Source organism: Bombina bombina, chromosome 5 (assembly GCF_027579735.1).
Source record: "Bombina bombina isolate aBomBom1 chromosome 5, aBomBom1.pri, whole genome shotgun sequence".
In the NCBI taxonomy this organism is placed as follows: domain Eukaryota; kingdom Metazoa; phylum Chordata; class Amphibia; order Anura; family Bombinatoridae; genus Bombina; species Bombina bombina.
The window spans coordinates 746,819,215-746,844,269 of record NC_069503.1 but is presented as its reverse complement, the minus strand read 5'-3'; the positions used below and the strand labels follow the sequence as shown (position 1 = coordinate 746,844,269).

At 38.9% G+C, this 25,055-nt stretch overlaps 1 protein-coding gene across 1 annotated transcript in view; it reads left to right on the top strand.

Moving 5' to 3' along the window:
* The window catches only part of KIAA0319 (KIAA0319 ortholog), a 364,526-nt gene that overhangs the window by 137,359 nt on the left and 202,112 nt on the right, over positions 1-25,055 (top strand). Inside the window, exons 12-14 of the mRNA XM_053714803.1 lie at positions 5,161-5,312; positions 17,388-17,526; positions 18,702-18,861. Of these exons, the coding sequence (XP_053570778.1) occupies positions 5,161-5,312; positions 17,388-17,526; positions 18,702-18,861 (451 nt within the window). The remainder of the gene's footprint in view (positions 1-5,160; positions 5,313-17,387; positions 17,527-18,701; positions 18,862-25,055) is intronic.

Below are 25,055 nucleotides of genomic sequence, written 5' to 3'. Positions count from 1 at the left end.
TGCCCCTCCTGGTAGGAATGTATATCCCATACGTCACTAGCTCATGGACTCTTGCTAATATGAAAGAAATGAATTTATCAGGTAAGTTCTTACATAAATTATGTTTTATTTCATTAGATTAAAATTATATTTAATTTAGGGGGGTGTTAGTGTTAGGGTTAGACTTAGCTTTAGGGGTTAATCCATTTATTAGAATAGCGGTGAGGTCCGGTCGGCAGATTAGGGGTTAATAATTGAAGTTAGGTTTCGGCGATGTTAGGGAGGGCAGATTAGGGGTTAATACTATTTATTATAGGGTTAGTGAGGCGGATTAGGGGTTAATAACTTTATTATAGTAGCGGTGCAGTCCGCTCGGCAGATTAGGGGTTAATAAGTGTAGGCAGGTGGAGGCGACGTTGAGGGGGGCAGATTAGGGGTTAATAAATATAATATAGGGGTCGGCGGTGTTAGGGGCAGCAGATTAGGGGTACATAGCTATAATGTAGGTGGCGGCGCTTTGCGGTCGGCAGATTAGGGGTTAATTATTGTAGGTAGCTGGCTGCGACGTTGTGGGGGGCAGGTTAGGGGTTAATAAATATAATATAGGGGTCGGCGGTGTTAGGGGCAGCAGATTAGGGGTACATAAGTATAACGTAGGTGGCAGTCGGCAGATTAGGGGTTAAAAAAATTTAATCGAGTGGCGGCGATGTGGGGGGACCTCGGTTTAGGGGTACATAGGTAGTTTATGGGTGTTAGTGTACTTTAGAGTACAGTAGTTAAGAGCTTTATGAACCGGCGTTAGCCCAAAAAGCTCTTAACTACTAACTTTTTTCTGCTACTGGAGTTTTGTCGTTAGAATTCTAACGCTCACTTCAGACACGACTCTAAATACCGGAGTTAGAAAGATCAAATTGAAAAGATAGGATACGCAATTTACGTAAGGGATCTGCGGTATGGAAAAGTTGCGGCTGAAAAGTGAGCGTTAGACCCTTTTTTGACTGACTCCAAATACCGGAGGTAGCCTAAAACCAGCGTTATGAGCCCTGGTTTTCACGGCTACCGCCAAACTCCAAATCTAGGCCTTAGGGTTTATTTTACAGGTAAGTATTTAGTTTTAAATAGGAATAATTTATTTAATTATAGTGTAGTGTTAGGTGTAATTGTAACTTAGGTTAGTTTTTATTTTACAGGTAAATTTATCTTTATTTTAACTAGGTAGATATTAAATAGTTAATAACTATTTAATAGCTATTGTGCCTAGTTAAAATAAATTGAAATTTGCCTGTAAAATAAAAATAAATCCTAAAATAGCTACAATATAATTATTAGTTATATTGTAGCTATATTAGGGTTTATTTTATAGGTAAGTATTTAGTTTTAAATAGGATTCATTTAGTTAATAAGAGTAATATTTATTTAGATTTATTTAATTAATATTTAAGTTAGGGGGGTGTTAGGGTTAGACTTAGGTTTAGGGGTTAATAATTTTATTATAGGTTGCGGCGGTATAGGGGGGCAGGATAGGGGTTAATAGATTTATTATAGGTGGCGACGGTGTAAGGGGGGCAGATTAGGGGTTAATAAGTTTAATATAGGTTGCGGCGGGGTCCGGGAGCGGCGGTTTAGGGGTTAAACAATTTATTTAGTTGCGGCGGGGTACGGGATCGGCAGGAGAAGGGTTAATAGAGTGCCGGTGGGCTCCGGGAGCGGCGGTTTAGGGGGTAGAACAGTGTAGTTTAGTGTGGGTGCTTAGTGACAGGGGTATCAATAAAGCTGGGAAAAAGCCGAAGAGCAGCGAGATCGGATGAGTGATAACTATCACAGTCCGCTGCTCATCGTCCCGTACTTGGTGCGCGGCTTTTTGACAGCTTTTTTGATAACTTTGGCGAGCTTATTCAGGTCCGCGGCGGCGATGGTAGGTGAGCTTAGGCGGGCGTGTTGGGCTGGCGAAGGCAGGTAAGTAGACACGTTGATAACTAGAGGCCATAGGATTATTCAAATTAATAAGTTTTTTTTCCTTAGTCTCAGTCCTCTTGGTACCATTTTATTGTCTAAGTATCTCTTCAAACTACTTATTCCACATATAAGTTTAAGTTGTTTGATAAGATTTTGCTTATGTGTTTTGTAGTCTTGAAATATTATTTTTCCCTTTCTCAATCAAAGCATTACTAGATACTTCCAAAGCAAAAGTTTCAGCAAGATCATATTCCCACTCCTTTTATTTAATGGTTGCCATTCTCAAAGCACTAACACTGTTTGTATCTGTTAAGGAGAGGTATCCCAAAATTGATCTCCCACCCTAACCATGGTCCAATGAAAAGGTAAACCTAGCAAGTATTTAATCTATAACCAGCTAATGGGGATATAAGCAGCAGGGACAGGGCACCACATGTATAATTAACTTTGGTGTTCCTGGAGCAGGAAGTTTAAATAATGAAATTGATCAAAAAGAAAACAAAAAGTTAACCTAATCCAGGAACCCCCTATTAAGCAAGTCAAATACAAAACCCGGGCACCTCTCCTTTAAGAACAAACCAGTGTATACATCACACTCATAGTAGAGTAAAGCAAAGTAATATTTATTAGGGCAATAAAAAACAATTTCAACTGAGCCTATATCAGGGATCCCTGAATAATTGATACCGGTATAAATGTTGCAACTAATAACATATCATAGCCATATAATATGACACAAAGTAACCAGCAATCTGCTAAAGTTCCGCATGGAATATCACTCAATGTATCCTCAAAGAGTTGCAGTTCGTTATAACGATACTGGGTAATACACCTGCTAATTTAAAAATTAGTAGCTTTATACTTAATGCAGGTTATAAGTGCATAGATAAATAATGTATGCCCTAATATATTGATAAGAGTTTTTGACTTGCAAGATTTTTATTTCCCTATTTTTGGTGTTGTAAATAAGCTGAATTCCACTGATAATAATGTTTAAGATTTTCTAGTTATAACCTGATCTGGGGGTTGCCATTCTCAATCACTTTGGTTGCATTTAAACAGCCAATAAATTGGTGCTATATTTAGGGCAACTAAGAGTTAATACACCGTGGCATGTATAAATGAAAGCAAATGGATGAGACAGAAATCAACTTGTAATGTCTGATGAAGCCCTGAGAGCGATCAGCTGTGGGGTGAAACACGTGTACCTGTAAGCTGGAAAGACACTCTATGAGTAACTAATAGTGTGTGCATCTTGTTCACTGAGCCAATTCCTCTCTCTGATTTAAGGGACACTTTCACTTGAACTGCATTTTTTATACTGCAAGAACTTGCTTTACGTATTTTCAGCTGACTAAGGAACACCAGTCTTGGTAATAAGCAGCAGCAATACCCTGTCAGTGATGTCAGAGGTTGGAGGCGGACACACAGAGCTAGTGTGCTTTGGAAGACGCCGGTCCTGGCGTAAGGGGTTAGAAACAGAGGTCTGCATACAATATACCAAGTCAGAGCTGGTGAGTCCCTGTGAAAGATCTGGTGGTCCGGTGAGCTTGGTCTCTAGGGGGACTGATAGTCTGTGTATGTATTCTGGTGATTTAACTGAGAATTCCCTTTCATTAAGAGGAGAGGCTTACTTAGTCCTGTATCGTTATAACGAACTGCAACTCTTTGTGGATACATTGAGTGATATTCCATGCAGATTGCTGGTTACTTTGTGTCATATTATATGGCTATGATATGTTATTAGTTGCAACATTTATACCGGTATCAATTATTTAGGGATCCCTGATATAGGCTCAGTTGAATTTGTTTTTATTGCCCTAATCAATATTACTTTGCTTTACTCTACTATGAGTGTGATGTATACACTGGTTTGTTCTTAAAGGAGAGGTGCCCGGGTTTTGTATTTGACTTGCTTAATAGGGGGTTGCTGAATTAGGTTTACTTTTTGATCAATATATATATAAATCTAAAAAAGCTTCCAAGCTAGCTAGTCTTCAGACACCTCCATATTGACCTGTTATTCTCCCTTCAGTGTCTTTTCCAATGGGCAAATCATATATTGGGCACTCTGTTCTCTCTGTGTCACCCCTAATCAAACTCCTCAAATAACACGCTTTTTAAATTAATCTTAAAACCCAAATACCTTCTACAGCTATATTTTATTAAAACTGAGTAAAAAGTTTAGAAACATACAACGTGTTTCACAGCTCTTCTGACACCATTTCCTCAGGCATTATATAACTCCTTACATTCTGCTAGCCCATTTTATATTATCAACCGGGCGAGCATTCTCCAATCAAATGAATGATCAGATGAAATTAATTTAAGTAATATCTAATATTTTATGACATCATTTCTTCTAACATTGTTTAAACAAGTAATTATTTTAATGAGTGATCTTATTACGACAGATAAGTAAATAAAATAGTATAAACTACAAATGGCATGCTTTGTTAATGATTAAAGGGACACTGTACCCAAATTTTTTCTTTTGTGATTCAGATAGAGCGTGAAATTTTAAGCAACTTTCTAATTTACGCCTATTATCAAATGTTCTTTATTCTCTTGGTATCTTTATTTGAAATGCAAGAATGTAAGCTTAGATGCCGGCCCATTTTTGGTGAACAACCTAGGTTGTCCTTTTTGATTGGTGGATAAATTCATCCACCAATCAAAAACTGCTGTCCAGAGTTCTGAACCAAGAAAAAAGCTTATATGCCTTCTTTTTCATATAAAGATTGCAAGAGAACAAATAAAAATTGATAATAGGAGTAAATTCGAAAGTTGCTTAAAATTGCATGCTCTATCTGAATCATGAAAGAAAAATTTTGGGTTCAGTGTCCCTTTAATTATTAAGTCTGCAAGCTTTGTTCAGATCAAAATGAATAGGAAAAAAAATATTGCTGCGGAGCTGTAAATCTTACCTTCCCTAGATTCCTTAAGAATGTAGACAAAAGAGAGGTAAAACAATCTTCCATCTTGTTCCATTTTCTCTAAGAGATGCCTCAGTCTCAGTTCTAAAATAACTGACCTTTAAATAGCCCCTTTCCTGTATCTCTGAGATTCATTTGTGATGTAGCATGCTACATAATAGATCCACTGATAGATCTTTTTTTTCATCATATGTTGTTACCATCAGTAAGGGCAGTTGCTTTGATATTAAAACAAATGTAGCAACTGCTAATTTCATATTCACTCTATTCTGTGTTATTTTGGCATTAGAAAACAACAGCCCCCCAAAAGCCCATGGTAGTGGGATTCATGTTCTTGTGCTCCCTAACAACTCCATATCGTTGGATGGTTCAAAGTCTTCTGATGACCAAGGAATAGCTTCATACATCTGGACAAGAGATGGGCAGAGTCCTGCAGCTGGGGTAAATAATTATAGTGTTTTCTTATTACTCACTGGATTTATAATATTAGGTTTAATACAAGAAATATATAGCATGTTGCCATATCATGTATTTTTAGGAGTTGTAATAACAGTTGAACGTGTTTTCCCTTAAAGGGACAGTTTACCCAAAATTATTTACCCCTTTAATGTGTTCCCAATGATCCACTTTACCTGCTGAAATGTATGAACATTTTTACAAATAGCTCCTTTTACTTTATTTTGAAATATCTGATTTTGCCTGAGGTATCCCTACCTATACTGAAAGTTAGGCTAAAGAAAAGCTGTCTAAACATAGCTATCAAATGAAATTACACTCCTAGTAGGAGGTAGAAGAGATAAGAAATATAAAGTTAATTTTCAGTTGTTCTCTATAAGTATTGAGATTTTAGATAATATAAATAAGCATGTGTGTGTACAGAAAGTGATAAAATAAGGATATGCGATTTCCCTGCAAGTTCAATCCATTTTGATGGGCTTTAGTTTCAAAGAACAAAACCAGCTATTTGAAATAAAGAAATAAACCTAAAGGAGCAATTTCTCATTTTATACTCTGTAGCTGGTATAACAAGTAATTGGAAACATATTAAGGAATTATTTTTTTTACAGTAAACTGTCCCTTTAAATTAAAGTGACACAACATTTCCCCTCTTCCATCTAAAAGAGAATATATATATATATATATATATATATTTTTTTTTTAATGTGTCTTCTAGTGCTAAAGAAACCAGTGTTGTATGTATGATATATGTGGGAGTTGTCCCTATCAGCTAGTGAGCAGTATAGTCCCAGCATACAATAATGCACTTCCTGTTATTTTCACTTTAATGTAAACATAGGCTTACCAGAAGTCCCACTTTTACTGGGATTGTCCCTGTTTGGAGGTGCTGTCCCAGTGTCCCACCCGGTTGTTCATTCTGTCCCAGTAGGGTTGCCACCTCTGGGTTTCAAATCATGTGTCCGGGTTTCATACCGCCTGAAACCCGGACACATTATTCAAAATGACTAGACTGTGACTCTCCAGCATAGTTTGATGCTGGTACTTTGTTACATAAAGCGCTGCTTAGCTTAACGTTTGTGTCCATCAAAGTTTACATTTAGTAATACAGGCTGAGAGAGCAGCATAGGGTTTTTTTAATTTTGTAGTACTACTTGGTTTATTTCTCTAAGAATTTAACACCCCCCTGACCCCTGATGACATCACCGGTGATACACGTTTAGGGGAATCATGTGGATATGACCAGGAAGTGCAGACAGGCAGGATTTTTGCGTGGATCTTGCTTTACTTTATGCAGAATAGCATTTTGGCTGTAATCTTCCTGCATTATGGTATAGAGTAGCCTCTTAAACAGCTTTAGCAGCTATGTGTTTCTTTTTGACTTATTACTTTCAATATTGTATTTATGCCTAATCAGTATTCAGTTCTGTTCCTTAATTAGACACATAAAACACATATTACCCTGCAGAAATTAAATTGTGTGATGTATATGCTTGTCACTATTTTATGAAATTGGTAATTATGCCTGAAGTTTGGCATTATTTAGAATCTGAGATTTAGATGAATGATTTATTTGGTAATGTTGTGTATGGGTTGTCATGACAATTTAATGGTGCCTTTTTCACTAGGGGGTAGTGTTATGGTCTATTTAAACTGTGTGATTCACTTGTTTTTTGACTGAGGAAGGGTAGAGTATCCACAAAACATTACGCACATATAATCTACTACTTTAAAAGGACCGGTAATCGCCGCGTCCCTTGACCATGCCCCTGACCACACCCCACCGGCACCGCATCAGGTGGTCCCAGTTTCACCTTTAAAAATTATGGTAAGCCTATGTAAACAGCTTTGACTTAACATTTTTTAAGCCCAATGTATACATTACTACCTGCCTAAAGTGTAACCAAGGCTGCACTGCTCAAAAAAGAAGACTAAAAATTTCCAATGATGTTACATAGATCTAAATAACAGCCACTTGCTCTACTTAGTGCATACAGCACTTCCTGGGTTACACAGAAATGGCTGCACGGCAAAACATAAACAAGGGATCCTAGTAGAAAAGTTCCACTGCTCACTCCAAAATATATCAGGAGTACCTGTTACACTTGACTTCATGGTGTTGCCTGCATCTGCCTCAGATCCTGGGAGTTACTACAGATCCATACTCCAACAAAATAACAACCAAATCTGGCTTGGTTTGCTGCTACCGGTACATGGCTCAATGCTCCACGATTGTGAGCTGTACCGTTAAACACAACCTCTGTACTATTGGAACAAGAGTTGTAAGCTAATAAAATATGTTAAGCCAGTTACCATGCAGTTAAGGGAACAAAAGGACATCATCCACTGTCTCCACAAAATTGTTCAACGCCCCTTTCCAGGCCTGGACCAGTGGCGGCTGGTGACTTTTGAAGATGGGGGAGCACTAGCCCCGCCCCTCAGATGGCTCCGCCCATTTTAGTGTGTGTGTATATATACATACATACACACACACACACACACACTCTGCCAGTTACCTGAAAGGGACATTAAACCCAAAAGTTTTATTTTATAATTCAGACAGATAATACAATTTTAAACAACATTCCAATTTACTTCTATTATCTAATTTGCTTCAATCTTTAGATGTCCTTTGTTAAAGAAATAGCAATGCACATGGGCGAGCCAATCACAGGAGGCATCTATGTGCAGCCACCAATCAGAAGCTACTGAGCCTATCTAGATATGCTTTTTAGGAAAGAATATCAAGAGAATGAAGCTAATTAGATAATAGAAGTAAATTAGAAAGTTGTTTAAAATGGTATTCTCTATCTGAATCATGAAAGAGAAAAATTGGGTTTAATGTCCCTTTAAAGGCAAATGCAAGCAAAAAAACAAACATTCCAATAAGAGGCTATATTCACTAAGGCCTAAATTTGGAGTTTGGCGGTAGCCGTGAAAACCAGCGTTAGAGGCTCCTAACGCTCGTTTTAGGCTACCGCCGGTATTTGGAGTCACTCAAAATAGGGTCTAACGCTCACTTTCCAGCCGCGACTTTTCCATACCGCAGATCCCCTTACGTAAATTGCGTATCCTATCTTTTCAATGGGATTTTTATAACTCCGGTATTTAGAGTCGTTTCTGAAGTGAGCGTTGGACATCTAACGACAAAACTCCAGCCGCAGGAAAAAAGTCAGTAGTTAAGAGCTTTCTGGGCTAACGCCGGTTTATAAAGCTCTTAACTACTGTGCTCTAAAGTACACTAACACCCATAAACTACCTATGTACCCCTAAACCGAGGTCCCCCCACATCGCCGACACTCGAAAAAATTTTTTTAACCCCTAATCTGCCGACCGCCACCTACGTTATACTTATGTACCCCTAATCTGCTGCCCCTAACACCGCCAACCCCTGTATTATATTTATTAACCCCTAACCTGCCCCCCACAACGTCGCCGCCAGCTACCTACACTTATTAACCCCTAATCTGCCGACCGCAAAGCGCCGCCACCTACGTTATCCTTATGTACCCCTAATCTGCTGCCCCTAACACCGCCGACCCCTATATTATATTTATTAACCCCTAATCTGCCCCCCTCAACGTCGCCTCCACCTGCCTCCACTTATTAACCCCTAATCTGCCGACCGGACCTGAGCGCTACTATAATAAAGTTATTAACCCCTAATCCGCCTCACTAACCCTATAATAAATAGTATTAACCCCTAATCTGCCCTCCCTAACATCGCCGACACCTAACTTCAATTATTAACCCCTAATCTGCCGACCGAATCTCGCCGCTATTCTAATAAATGTATTAACCCCTAAAGCTAAGTCTAACCCTAATACTAACACCCCCCTAAATTAAATATAATTTAAATCTAACGAAATTAATTAACTCTTATTAAATAAATTATTCCTATTTAAAGCTAAATACTTACCTGTAAAATAAATCCTAATATAGCTACAATATAAATTATAATTATATTATAGCTATTTTAGGATTTATATTTATTTTACAGGTAACTTTGTATTTATTTTAACCATGTACAATAGCTATTAAATAGTTAAGAACTATTTAATAGCTAAAATAGTTAAAATAATTACAAATTTACCTGTAAAAGAAATCCTAACCTAAGTTACAATTAAACCTAACACTAGACTATCAATAAATTAATTAAATAAACTACCTACAATTATCTACAATTAACCTAACACTACACTATCAATAAATTAATTAAATACAATTGCTACAAATAAATACAATTAAATAAACTAGCTAAAGTACAAAAAATAAAGAACTAAGTTACAAAAAATAAAAAAATATTTACAAACATAAGAAAAATATTACAACAATTTTAAACTAATTACACCTACTCTAAGCCCCCTAATAAAATAACAAAGCCCCCCAAAATAAAAAAATGCCCTACCCTATTCTAAATTACTAAAGTTCAAAGCTCTTTTACCTTACCAGCCCTGAATAGGGCCCTTTGCGGGGCATGCCCCAAGAAATACAGCTCTTTTGCCTGTAAAAAAAAACATACAATACCCAAGCCCCCCAACATTACAACCCACCACCCACATACCCCTAATCTAACCCAAACCCCCCTTAAATAAACCTAACACTAAGCCCCTGAAGATCATCCTACCTTGTCTTCACCTCACCGGGTATCACACCGATCCGTCCAGAAGAGCTCCTCCGATGTCCTGATCCAAGCCCAAGCGGGGGGCTGAAGAGGTCCATGATCCGGCTGAAGTCTTCATCCAAGCGGGGCAGAAGAGGTCTTCCATCCGATTGAAGTCTTCATCCAAGTGGCATCCATCCGGAGCGAAGCGGCAGCATCCTGAAGACCTCCACTGCGGAACATCCATCCTGGCCGACGACTGAACGACGAATGACGGTTCCTTTAAATGACGTCATCCAAGATGGCGTCCCTCGAATTCCGATTGGCTGATAGGATTCTATCAGCCAATCGGAATTAAGGTAGGAATATTCTGATTGGCTGATGGAATCAGCCAATCAGAATCAAGTTCAATCCGATTGGCTGATCCGATCAGCCAATCAGATTGAGCTCGCATTCTATTGGCTGATCGGAACAGCCAATAAAATGCGAGCTCAATCTGATTGGCTGATCGGATCAACCAATCGGATTGAACTTGATTCTGATTGGCTGATTCCATCAGCCAATCAGAATATTCCTACCTTAATTCCGATTGGCTGATAGAATCCTATCAGCCAATCGGAATTCGAGGGACGCCATCTTGGATGACGTCATTTAAAGGAACCGTCATTCGTCGTTCAGTCGTCGGCCAGGATGGATGTTCCGCGGTGGAGGTCTTCAGGATGCTGCCGCTTCGCTCCGGATGGATGCCGCTTGGATGAAGACTTCAATTGGATGGAAGACCTCTTCTGCCCCGCTTGGATGAAGACTTCAGCTGGATCATGGACCTCTTCAGCCCCCCGCTTGGGCTTGGATCAGGACATCGGAGGAGCTCTTCTGGACGGATCGGTGTGATACCCGGTGAGGTGAAGACAAGGTAGGATGATCTTCAGGTGCTTAGTGTTAGGTTTATTTAAGGGGGGTTTGGGTTAGATTAGGGGTATGTGGGTGGTGGGTTGTAATGTTGGGGGGCTTGGGTATTGTATGTTTTTTTTTACAGGCAAAAGAGCTGTATTTCTTGGGGCATGCCCCGCAAAGGGCCCTGTTCAGGGCTGGTAAGGTAAAAGAGCTTTGAACTTTAGTAATTTAGAATAGGGTAGGGCATTTTTTTATTTTGGGGGGCTTTGTTATTTTATTAGGGGGCTTAGAGTAGGTGTAATTAGTTTAAAATTGTTGTAATATTTTTCTTATGTTTGTAAAAAAAAATTATTTTTTTGTAACTTAGTTCTTTTTTATTTTTTGTACTTTAGCTAGTTTATTTAATTGTATTTATTTGTAGCAATTGTATTTAATTAATTTATTGATAGTGTAGTGTTAGGTTAATTGTAGATAATTGTAGGTAGTTTATTTAATTAATTTATTGATAGTCTAGTGTTAGGTTTAATTGTAACTTAGGTTAGGATTTCTTTTACAGGTAAATTTGTAATTATTTTAACTATTTTAGCTATTAAATAGTTCTTAACTATTTAATAGCTATTGTACATGGTTAAAATAAATACAAAGTTACCTGTAAAATAAATATAAATCCTAAAATAGCTATAATATAATTATAATTTATATTGTAGCTATATTAGGATTTATTTTACAGGTAAGTATTTAGCTTTAAATAGGAATAATTTATTTAATAAGAGTTAATTAATTTCGTTAGATTTAAATTATATTTAATTTAGGGGGGTGTTAGTATTAGGGTTAGACTTAGCTTTAGGGGTTAATACATTTATTAGAATAGCGGCGAGATTCGGTCGGCAGATTAGGGGTTAATAATTGAAGTTAGGTGTTGGCGATGTTAGGGAGGGCAGATTAGGGGTTAATACTATTTATTATAGGGTTAGTGAGGCGGATTAGGGGTTAATAACTTTATTATAGTAGCGCTCAGGTCCGGTCGGCAGATTAGGGGTTAATAAGTGTAGGCAGGTGGAGGCGACGTTGTGGGGGGCAGATTAGGGGTTAATAAATATAATATAGGGGTCGGCGATGTTAGGGCAGCAGATTAGGGGTACATAGGGATAATGTAAGTAGCGGCGGTTTACGGAGCGGCAGATTAGGGGTTAATAATAATATGCAGGGGTCAGCGATAGCGGGGGCGGAAGATTAGGGGTTAATAAGTGTAAGGTTAGGGGTGTTTAGACTCGGGGTACATGTTAGAGTGTTAAGTGCAGACGTAGGAAGGGTTACCGCATAGCAAACAATGGGGCTGCATTAGGAGCTGAACGCGGCTTTTTTGCAGGTGTTTGGTTTTTTTTCAGCTCAAACAGCCCCATTGTTTCCTATGGGGGAATCGTGCACGAGCACGTTTTTGAGACTGGCCGCGTCTGTAAGCAACTATGGTATCGAGAGTTGAAGCTGCGTTAAAAATGCTCTACGCTCCTTTTTTGGAGCCTAACACAGCCTTTATGTGGACTCTCAATACCAGAGTTATTTTTATGGTGCGGCCAGAAAAAAGCCGGCGTTAGTTTTTCGGGTCGTTACCGACAAAACTCCAAATCTAGGCCTAAGAGAGATAGGTGGGGTGGCAGCAGTGTAAAGGGGCAGCTCAAAACTAGGCTATGGGGGTTGCTCGGAAAAAGGTAGAGTGGCTGGAAGTTCATAGTAGGCTGTTTCTGTTAATAAATAAGTAATAAATGCACATGTGGCATGGCTGGGATCTCCTGATGACATCACTGCTGACTGCTCATGTAAAAGCTATGCCGAGCATTTTAAAAGCTTGTGTTTGTGCCTTGTTCCCAGCAGCAGCAGTTGCGAGTCCCGAGAGAAATGAGGCATGACAATGGATGGACAGTGCAATAAAACATGTTGACTGCACACACTCCCACCCCCGGCAGACAAAATATGCTAATGAGATGTGTCTGCAATGAGCTCTGTTACAGCACTGAAGCTGTATATCTGTCAGAATCTCTCACTCACTGTGCGTTTTCAAATCAGATCTCTTCTGCTAGTGCTGTGCTGTGTATTGCAGGCTGTTTATTTGCAAGATTATCTTGCAAATAAACAGCCTGCAATACACAGCACAGCACTAGCAGAAAAGATCTGATTTGAAAACGCACAGTGAGTGAGAGATTCTGACAGATATACAGCTTCAGTGCTGTAACGGAGCTTAGTCTCCTGCAGAACGTCCCCTCAGTGACTACCTAAGCAGCATGGTTCAGGCAGTAGCCCTATTTCCTGCCCTAAATGACTACAGGCATTGCAATCTTACTTACTCCCTAACTCAGTCAGATTCTGCATGCCGCTGCCCCCCTAAAAAATAAAATGTTTTTTAAAAAAGCAATAAAACAAAAAACAATAAAAATAAACAGCACATTTAGATTTTAGAGTTTCCACTTAGCTGCTCTGATTCAGGGCCCCCTTGCACTGGCAGTAAGTCCACTCCTGCACACGCTACTATCTTCTTCCTGCTGCCGCTGCTTCCTGAGATGCTCCTCCCACACACACAGTTCTTAGTCTGCAAGTGTCACGTGACAGCTGGTTGGGTCTCACTCGCACACTAAGAGCTGTGTGATTAGGAAGGCTATGGACTGGCCTGTAGGTGGCGCTGCAGTCAATGCAGTTTTAAAGTAGAAAGAGCTTTTGCCTATATTTCTATCTATCGCACTGCACAGCATGTGCGATAGATAGAAGTATAGGCAAAACAGCCCTTTCCACTTTCAGCCTTAGGAATTAAAAACTGCAGTTTTAATATTTTTTACTCAAAACTGCAAAGGAGCCTGCAAGATTTTTTTTATTTTATCAGCAAAAAAGTTTTAAAAATGTATTTATTTATTTTTATTTCTCACTCTTTTTTTTTTTCATCAGAGGTCAGGGGGTCCAGGGGTCAGGGGGTTCACGTGCTCAAGTGCTCCTATAGAGGAGCCTCCACTGCCCCGGACTGAACGGCGAGCATACCGGGTAAATGCACGTTAGATCCTGCGGTAATTTAGCCCTGCCCACCACAACAGCATTATTTAAGTATCCATGCTCCAAAAATTTTGTGAGAAATTATAAATCTTTCATTGTAATTAACATTGTTTATTATTATGTATATGTATTATGTTTAATTTATATGCAGCAACATGCACATTCATTGATTTATTCCATTTTCCCTTGCCATACTGGGCCGGCCAGCCAGCAGCCGAACACTACAATCTAATGGTGACGTCAGACTGACTCTGAGTACACATGGCACGCGGCCGTACTACACTGATGCCGCGTGTCATGTCCATGTGACATGTGTCACACCCGGTGCTGCTAAATATCCTCTTGGTTGGCCAGGAAACAAGTGAACCACTGGTTTAGGGCTAGGCTGCAGTAGAGAGAGCCGAGACCCAGATGGGCACGGTGATGCAGGCAGCACTCAGTGACAGTGTGAATAAGTCCAGAGTCTTTGTGCCCTAACGTTATAACTTATAAAGTGAAGTCTATAGAGGCACAGAGCAGCAGGTGAGGTTGTGTGTTGTTTAATTAAAATGTATTGCTGGGGGCTCAAGCTCAGTATGTAACCCCTAATCAGATTATCAAAATGAATATATCAAATGTATGTGAGTTTAAGTCAGGGGTCTAAAAAACATATTCGTTTCAACATCTATTAATCACGCTGTTTAAATAAGGTAATTTTATTGTGCTCTTTTTTTCTCACTCTCAAACAAAATGTTTGAATCAGCAGTCATCACAGCACACTCATATGTTCTTGTATGCTGCCTCTACCCTCAGAAAGTATTTTCATGTCTAAAACAATTAAATTAACCTCTGTTGAAAATAATATAGAATAGTTCAATGGGTTACTTTATATGGACACTATCAGATGAACAAGAAAATGAGTTTATTTGATATTTGTAATATGGCTGATATTTTTATTTCTTTTAAAATGATATATGTAGACAAAGTTCTTTGAATATTGCCAGCAGTTTGTTTCCAAATCTCATGCTGCTTTGATAATACTTCTAGGAAAAATAAAATATTTCATGGCATCTCAGTTGTACCATCGCTAAGAAATGCAGCCTTTTTACACTTTTAAATGACAAAAACCAAAAGTACTATACTGAGCAGCCCCCATATATTTTTTTACTGACAACATAGCACATGATATCATAAATGAAATACTCAATGACATCACTGATGATATGACATAACCTTATCAATGATATTTCACATCATTAAAACTGAAATTTCCAAACATCTTCCACTCTGTCAGTGGAAAAATGCCAAAAGATGAATGAGGAATTCATTTTTTATTTTGCTATATTTTATAACATAATTATATATAACATAATTCTTAAGAATTCTTAGGAGTTACTCACATACTGATATATTCTGATTCAGAATATATTAGTATGTGAGTGACTCATGAGAATCATTTAATCTCTTGAAGAGATCATCCTATAGTTACAACTAAATGTGTGTTATGTGACATATACTTTGTGCCCTATAGCTGTGTTATGTGACATATACTTTGTGCACTATAGTTTCCCCTAAATGTGTGCTATGTGACATATACTTTGTGCAGTATAGCTGTGTTTTATGTGACATAACAGCTGGTTTTAGCTAGCCTAATTCAACAAAATAAAGTTTATTTTGTTGAATTAGGCTAGCTACAACCAGTTTTATAGATTCTGAGTCTGCCATCAGTAATTAGTATAGTATGTTTACTGACAGTGACTGAATTGCTTATTGATGCCTTGGATGATCATTGATCTAACTTAAAGGGTCGAAAAGTGTACATTACAGAACACAAATTTAGGAGTAGCTGTACTGTACAACGTATATGTTGCATAACACCTTCAGCTGTAGCTATAGTATAGGATAGGGCACAAAGTATATGTCACATAACCCACATTTAGCTGTAGCTATCGGGCACAAAGTAAATGTCACATAACACACAGCTATAGGGCAACCAATTGACAAAATTCAGTGATTATCCCGCCCTCTACCCCAATTCTCCTGCAAACTACCGCTCCATATCACTGCTTCCACTAGCTTCAAAAGTCCTGGAAAAACTAGTTTTCGATCGCCTAACCCACTTCTTATCCTCCAATTCATTGCTTGACCCCCTGCAATCTGGCTTCAGTCCCCAACACTCAACTGAGACTGCCCTCACCAAGGATACTAGCGATCTTCTTTCTGCTAAAAACAATGGCCACTAATCTATACTTATCTTACTTGACCTGTCTGCTGCCTTTGACATCGTTGAGCATCCTCTTCTCCTACGGAATCTCAGCTCCCTTTGGCTCTCTGACACTGCCCTCTCCTGGATCCACTCTTATCTCTATAATAGGTCCTTTTCTGTCTCCTTTGCTGGTGACTCCTCCTCTCCATTGCCTCTGTCTGTTGAAGTACCTTAAGGCTCTGTTCTGGGTCCTCTACTCCTCTCTATTTATACTTCCTCACTGGGTAAACTTATCAGTAGCTTTGGCTTCAACTATCACCTCTATGCCGATGATACTCTGATCTAGCTATCCACCCCTGCACTCTCTCATTCTGTCCTTTCTCACATCAGTTTCTGCTTATCTGGCATTTCTTCTTGGATGGCCTCTCACCACCTAAAAATCAACATGTCCAAGACTGAGCTACTTCTAATCCCCCCTCTAATTCTACCTCAGTTTAACTTTTTAATCACTGTTGGTGACACCACTATCTCCCCATCACCCCAAGTCCGCTGCCCAGGAGTTACACTTCCAATCTGTCCTTCATACCCCACATCCAATTGTTCTCTTCATCTTGTCGCAACCACCTACGCAATATCTCCAAAACTCGTCCGTTTCTGAGTGCTGAAACTACTAAACAGATAATCCACTCCCTGGTAATTTCCCGACTTGACTACTGTAATAACCTACTAACTGGCCTTCCTTTCTCCCGACTCTCCCCTCTTCAATCCATCCTAAATTCCACTGCTAGACTAATCCACCTCTCCCAACGCTCTGTATCTGCTGCACCTCTCTGCAAGTCCCTTCACTGGCTCCCCATTCACTGCAGAATTAAATGAAAAATTCTCACCCTGACCAATGCAGCCCCCCTACCTGTCCTCACTCATCAACAAATATAATGAACTGCTCCTTGCATCTTCTACCATCACCTCCACCCATGCTAGACTACAGGACTTTTTTTGTGCGACACCAACCATCTTGAACGCACTTCCTCGAGCTGTCAGATTTTCCCCTAACCTTTCCTCCTTTAAACGCTCTCACCTCCTGTTTCTCACCCTCCTACCCATCTAGATTGTAAATTCCCACGGGAATAGGGCCCTCAATTCCACCTGTATTTTTTGTTAAACTTTGGTGTCTTTTATATTGTATTATACTGTACTTTTATCTTTGTACCCATGGACAGCGCTGCGGAATCTATTACCTCTTTATAAATAAATAATAATAATAATTTCATTTTCAGTTGCTACAAATTCTTTTTAATCTGTGCAGCTTAAAAAATATATTTTTGCATCTTGTTATTTTTAGGATGTGATGCATTCATCTGACCACAAGCCAGTCCTTCAACTCACCAATCTGGTAGAAGGAATTTATCTTTTTCATCTGAAGGTCACAGATACTAGAGGAGAATCTGATACAGACACAGCAACAGTGGAAGTGCGTCCTGGTAAGAAAGTGCAAATACTGAGCAAGCAGATGAGTCAAATTATATCAGAAACATTTAGAGATTCACCAACAAATTGATATATATTTTAAATGTATTTATTGAAGTTAATGTTTTAAAGGGACATCTTAGTGTAATAATAACATGCTCTGTTATTGCATAAAAGTTTGCAGCTAAATATATGTTAAACCCCAGCAAAGTGTGTGCCTGGTGAGTCAGCTGCAGCATTATAACTGCCCATCAACAGCAATTGCACTATTGCATGATATAAAGTGAATATATAAAAGGGGAAACTGGCAGCCAAGGACAGCTGTGGGGACAGCATGAAGAGGACGGGAGAAGAAGAGGAGGAGCCGTTGCCAATGACATTGTATAAAGAAAGCATTTTACTTTTTGGATTAAGTCAGATCAAGAAAAGAAGACTTTGGATGATGGTTTTATTGTGATGGGGGTAGTTGCAGTTTAGGGGTTAATTAATAGTGTAGGGGGTTTATTGCGATGTGTTTTTGCAGTTTAGGGGATAATAGCCATGGTGGTTTATTGCCATGGTCGCTGTGGTGGTTTAGGGGTTAAGTAGTGTAGGGGGTTTATTATGATGGGGATGTGGTGGTTTAATGGTTAATAGAGTAGGGTTTAATTGCAATAGGGCCTGTGGTGTTTTAGGGGGTTAATAGCATAGGGGGTTTATTGCGATGGTAGTTGTGGTGGTTTAGGGGTTAAGTAGTGTAGGGGGTTTATTGTGATAGGAGTTGTGGAGGTTTAGGGGTTAGGATAAACCCACTAATGTGGACTAGCAGCGACTCCATAGTTTCTCGTAAACAACATAGCCGGCTATACACAAAGCAACACAAAAATGCGGGAAGGTGAATCTGTGCGGCTGATATCCACAGAGTAGGATCGGATGGACTCCAGTGTGGTGATGTGCTTGAATTCTTTTTATCTTTTGTACACATATGCCTTTTTATAGCAGGGTTAATTTGTAACTGATAAATACTACCCTGAGTCTGGGTTGCACTCTCTCCTTTTTGTTTACATGTAGTATAGTATAAATTTTGAAAGAAGGGCCATTAAATTACTATAGTCTGGCAACATCGTCAATGTTAAAAGTGAAGGACAAAGTTGCTCATTGATAATAACTTATTTTTCCTTGTTTTTTTTTTTTTTTTTGTGTTTTCAAGATCCACGAAAACAAAACCTGGTAGAACTGATTTTACAGGTTGGAGTTGGCCAGTTGACTGAACAACAGAAAGACACTCTAGTGAGGCAACTGGCAGTGCTTCTGAATGTCTTAGACTCGGATATCAAAGTACAAAAGATACAAGCACATTCTGATTTAAGGTATATTACATGTACTGGATTGTACATTATAATGGTAAATGGTGATGGCAATGTTTCTCAATTCAAGATTATAAACATGTGGAATTCCATACTCCTTTGCTAATACCGCACCCCTCTTTTCATTTTGGTAAACTGTGTGTTTTGGATCTAACTTTTCTATTAATTCAAATACGTCACACATAAATACCATTCAATAAATTATTATTTTTATCTTTATTTGTAATGTGCCAATAGCTATCTCATTGTTATACAGGGGGTACTATAAGAAGAGATTAGACAAGGAGAAGATAGACTGGGACAATCTCCATTTCCTCATCATTTCACTGCTCCTAAATAGTAACTTGCATTCTATACAATTTATATTTAGATGGAGATGGATAATAAAGACACAATTAAGGAAATAAAGAGTATATAAAATTGAATATTTACAGAAAACTGTTATACAAAAAAAAACTAAACTGTTGTAGACATTATCTACATCATGCAGTGTAAATAGTTCATACCATCAGTGCCTGCTACATTTTTTCTTTGGTGGGGAGACCAAACTTTTTGACTAGAATATTATGTGGGGCAACATGTCCAGCTGAGAGTGTTGTGCATATACTGCAAGCCTCTTTAAAAATGGTTACTCATTGGCATTAACATTTCTGGGGCTCATTGTTCATACAATGGCATCTACTTATCAAGCCGTCAACTTACTTGCATTCAACGGCACCAATAGGTTCGTCTAAGATCACCTAACATCGCTGCCACAGACCTGAATACGTTCTCCAAAGTTACCAAAAAAGCTGTCAAAAAGCCGCGCACCAAGCACGGGGCGATGAGCAGCGGACTGTTGTTAACTAACAGTCATCGATCTCGCTGCTCTTTGGCTTTTTCCCAGCTTTATTGGTACCCTGTCACTAAACACCCACTCTATACTATACTGTTTTACCCCTATCCCGCCGCTCCCGAAGTCCACCGCAACTCTAATAAATGTATTAACCCCTAAACCGGTGCTCACGGACCCCGCCGCAACAAAATAAAGTGTTAACCCCTAAACCGCCGCTCCTGGAGCCCACCGCCAACTACATTATACTTATTAACCCCTAATCTGCCGTCCCCTACACTGCCGCCACCTACATTATACTTATTAACCCCTAATCTGCCCCCCTACACCGCTTCCACCTATATTATACTTATTAACCCCTAATCTGCCACCCCCTACACCCCAGCCACCTACCTACATTTATTAACCTGCTGCCCCATCGTCGCCGACACTTTATTAAATTTATTAACCCCTAAACCTAAGTCTAACCCTAACCCTAGCACCTCCTAACTTAAATATAATTTAAATAAATCTAAATAAATATTCCTATCATTAACTAAATTATTCCTATTTAAAACTAAATACTTACCTATAAAATAAACCCTAAGCTAGCTACAATATAACTAATTGTATCTAGCTTACGCTTTATTTTTATTTTACAGGCAAGTTTGTATTTATTTTAACTAGGTAGGATAGTTAGTAAATAGTTATTAACTATTTACTAACTACCTAGTTAAAATAAATACAAATTTACCTGTAAAATAAAACCTAACCTAAGTTACAATTACACCTAACACTACACTATAATTAAATTAATTCACTAAATTAAATACAATTAAATAAAATTATCTAAAGTACAAAAAAAACAAACACTAAATTACAGAAAATAATAATTACAAATTACAAGCGAACATAAGCGTTCTCTGCTTTCAGACTCCCATTGATTCCTATGGCATCCACCGCCTCCAGGGCAGCGGATTGAAAACCAGGTATGCTGGGCCGGAATAGTGCCGAGTGTACCTTGTCGAAATTTGATAACTAGCAAAAGTAGTCAGATTGTGCCGAATTTGCATTCGGAACATCTGTAATGACGTAAGGATCGATCTGTGTCGGACTGAGTCCGGCGGATCGTATGTTACGTCACAAAATTCTACTTTTGACGGTCTGTAGGGTTTGATAACTAAGGGGAATCAGGCTCGCCACAAATACGCTGCGGAATTCCAGTGTATTTGCGGTTGACGGCTTGATAAGTAGATTCCAATATGTGCAGTGGTTATAATCTAGGGCAAAATTAAAACCAAACAGTTTATTCAGTATAATAACATATTCTTTTATTTATCAGTGATGGTCAATTTTCTAACACATTGGAGCCACACATCAATATGTTAGAATCATTCTGGGCTGCATATAAATGTATGGCTGTTAAATATATAAATAATAATTTCTTTCATGTAATTAACAAGAGTCCATGAGCTAGTGACGTATGGGATATACATTCCTACCAGGAGGGGCAAAGTTTCCCAAACCTTAAAATGCCTATAAATACACCCCTCACCACACCCACAAATCAGTTTTACAAACTTTGCCTCCAAGGGAGGTGGTGAAGTAAGTTTGTGCTAGATTCTACGTTGATATGCGCTCCGCAGCAAGTTGGAGCCCGGTTTTCCTCTCAGCGTGCAGTGAATGTCAGAGGGATGTGAGGAGAGTATTGCCTATTGAATGCAGTGATCTCCTTCTACGGGGTCTATTTCATAAGGTTCTCTGTTATCGGTCGTAGAGATTCATCTCTTACCTCCCTTTTCAGATCGACGATATACTCTTATATTTACCATTTCCTCTACTGATTCTCGTTTCAGTACTGGTTTGGCTTTCTACAAACATGTAGATGAGTGTCCTGGGGTAAGTAAGTCTTATTTTCTGTGACACTCTAAGCTATGGTTGGGCACTTTATTTATAAAGTTCTAAATATATGTATTCAAACATTTATTTGCCTTGACTCAGAATGTTCAACTTTCCTTATTTCCAGACAGTCAGTTTCATATTTGGGATTATGCTTTAAATTATCATATTTTTTCTTACCTCAAAAATTTGACTTTTTTCCCTGTGGGCTGTTAGGCTCGCGGGGGCTGAAAATGCTTCATTTTATTGTGTCATTCTTGGCGCGGACTTTTTTGGCGCAAAAATTCTTTTCCGTTTCCGGCGTCATACGTGTCGCCGGAAGTTGCGTCATTTTTGACGTTATTTTGCGCCAAAAATGTCGGCGTTCCGGATGTGGCGTCATTTTTGGCGCCAAAAGCATTTAGGCGCCAAATAATGTGGGCGTCTTATTTGGCGCCAAAAAATATGGGCGTCGCTTTTGTCTCCACATTATTTCAGTCTCATTTTTCATTTGCTTCTGGTTGCTAGAAGCTTGATGTTTGGCATTTTTTTCCCATTCCTGAAACTGTCTTATAAGGAATTTGATCTATTTTGCTTTATATGTTGTTTTTTCTCTTACATATTGCAAGATGTCTCACGTTGCATCTGAGCCAGAAGATACTACAGGAAAACCACTGCCTGCTGGATCTACCAAAGCTAAGTGTATCTGCTGTAAACTTTTGGTAGCTATTCCTCCAGCTGTTGTTTGTAATAATTGTCATGACAAACTTGTTAAAGCAGATAATATTTCCTTTAGTGATGTACCATTGCCTGTTGCAGTTCCCTCAACATCTAAGGTGCAGAATGTTCCTGATAACATAAGAGATTTTGTTTCTGAATCCATAAAGAAGGCTTTGTCTGTTATTTCTCCTTCTAGTAAACGTAAAAAGTCTTTTAAATCTTCTCTCTCTACAGATGAATTTTTAAATGAACACCATCATTCTGATTCTTTGGACTCTTCTGGTTCAGAGGATTCTATCTCAGAGATTGATGCTGATAAATCTTCATATTTATTTAAGTTGGAATTTATTCGCTCTTTACTTAAAGAAGTACTAATTGCTTTAGAAATAGAGGATTCTAGTCCTCTTGATACTAATTCTATACGTTTGGATAAGGTTTTTAAAGCTCCTGCGGTTATTCCAGAAGTCTTTCCTGTTCCTAATGCTATTTCTGCAGTAATTGCTAAGGAATGGGATAAATTGGGTAATTCATTTACTCCTTCTAAACGTTTTAAGCAATTATATCCTGTTCCGCCTGACAGGTTAGAATTTTGGGACAAAATCCCTAAAGTTGATGGGGCTATTTCTACCCTTGCTAAACGTACTACCATTCCTACGTCAGATGGTACCTCGTTTAAAGATCCTTTAGATAGAAAAATTGAATCTTTTCTAAGAAAAGCTTATCTATGTTCAGGTAATCTTCTTAGACCTGCTATATCATTGGCTGATGTTGCTGCAGCTTCAACTTTTTGGTTGGAAACTCTAGCGCAACAAGTAACAAATCGTGATTCTCATGATATTATTATTCTTCTCCAGCATGCTAATAATTTCATCTGTGATGCCATTTTTGATATTATTAGAGTTGATGTTAGATTTATGTCTCTGGCTATCTTAGCCAGAAGAGCTTTATGGCTTAAGACTTGGAATGCTGATATGGCTTCTAAATCAACTCTACTTTCCATTTCTTTCCAGGGAAACAAATTATTTGGTTCTCAGTTGGATTCTATTATTTCAACTGTTACTGGTGGGAAAGGAACTTTTTTACCACAGGATAAAAAGTCTAAAGGTAAAAACAGGGCTAACAATCGTTTTCGTTCCTTTCGTTTCAACAAAGAACAAAAGCCTGATCCTTCGTCCTCAGGAGCAGTTTCAGTTTGGAAACCATCTCCAGTCTGGAATAAATCCAAGCCTGCTAGAAAGGCAAAGCCTGCTTCTAAGTTCACATGAAGGTACGGCCCTCATTCCAGTTCAGCTGGTAGGGGGCAGGTTACGTTTTTTCAAAGAAATTTGGATCAATTCTGTTCACAATCTTTGGATTCAGAACATTGTTTCAGAAGGGTACAGAATTGGTTTCAAGATGAGACCTCCTGCAAAGAGATTTTTTCTTTCCCATGTCCCAGTAAATCCAGTGAAAGCTCAAGCATTTCTGAATTGTGTTTCAGATCTAGAGTTGGCTGGAGTAATTATGCCAGTTCCAGTTCCGGAACAGGGGATGGGGTTTTATTCAAATCTCTTCATTGTACCAAAGAAGGAGAATTCCTTCAGACCAGTTCTGGATCTAAAATTATTGAATCGTTATGTAAGGATACCAACGTTCAAGATGGTAACTGTAAGGACTATATTGCCTTTTGTTCAGCAAGGGAATTATATGTCCACAATAGATTTACAGGATGCATATCTGCATATTCCAATTCATCCAGATCATTATCAGTTCCTGAGATTCTCTTTTCTAGACAAGCATTACCAATTTGTGGCTCTACCGTTTGGCCTTGCTACAGCTCCAAGAATTTTCACAAAGATTCTCGGTGCCCTTCTGTCTGTAATCAGAGAACAGGGTATTGTGGTATTTCCTTATTTGGACGATATCTTGGTACTTGCTCAGTCTTTACATTTAGCAGAGTCTCATACGAATCGACTTGTGTTGTTTCTTCAAGATCATGGTTGGAGGATCAATTTACCAAAAAGTTCTTTGATTCCTCAAACAAGGGTAACCTTTCTGGGTTTCCAGATAGATTCAGTGTCCATGACTTTGTCTTTAACAGACAAGAGACGTCTAAAATTGATTACAGCCTGTCGAAACCTTCAGTCTCAATCATTCCCTTCGGTAGCCTTATGCATGGAAATTCTAGGTCTTATGACTGCTGCATCGGACGCGATCCCCTTTGCTCGTTTTCACATGCGACCTCTTCAGCTCTGTATGCTGAACCAATGGTGCAGGGATTACACGAAGATATATCAATTAATATCTTTAAAACCGATTGTTCGGCACTCTCTAACGTGGTGGACAGATCACCATCGTTTAATTCAGGGGGCTTCTTTTGTTCTTCCGACCTGGACTGTAATTTCAACAGATGCAAGTCTCACAGGTTGGGGAGCTGTGTGGGGATCTCTGACGGCACAAGGAGTTTGGGAATCTCAGGAGGTGAGATTACCGATCAATATCTTGGAACTCCGTGCAGTTTTCAGAGCTCTTCAGTTTTGGCCTCTTCTGAAGAGAGAATCGTTCATTTGTTTTCAGACAGACAATGTCACAACTGTGGCATACATCAATCATCAAGGAGGGACTCACAGTCCTCTGGCTATGAAAGAAGTATCTCGAATTTTGGTTTGGGCGGAATCCAGCTCCTGTCTAATCTCTGCGGTTCATATCCCAGGTGTAGACAATTGGGAAGCGGATTATCTCAGTCGCCAAACGTTGCATCCGGGCGAATGGTCTCTTCACCCAGAGGTATTTCTTCAGATTGTTCAAT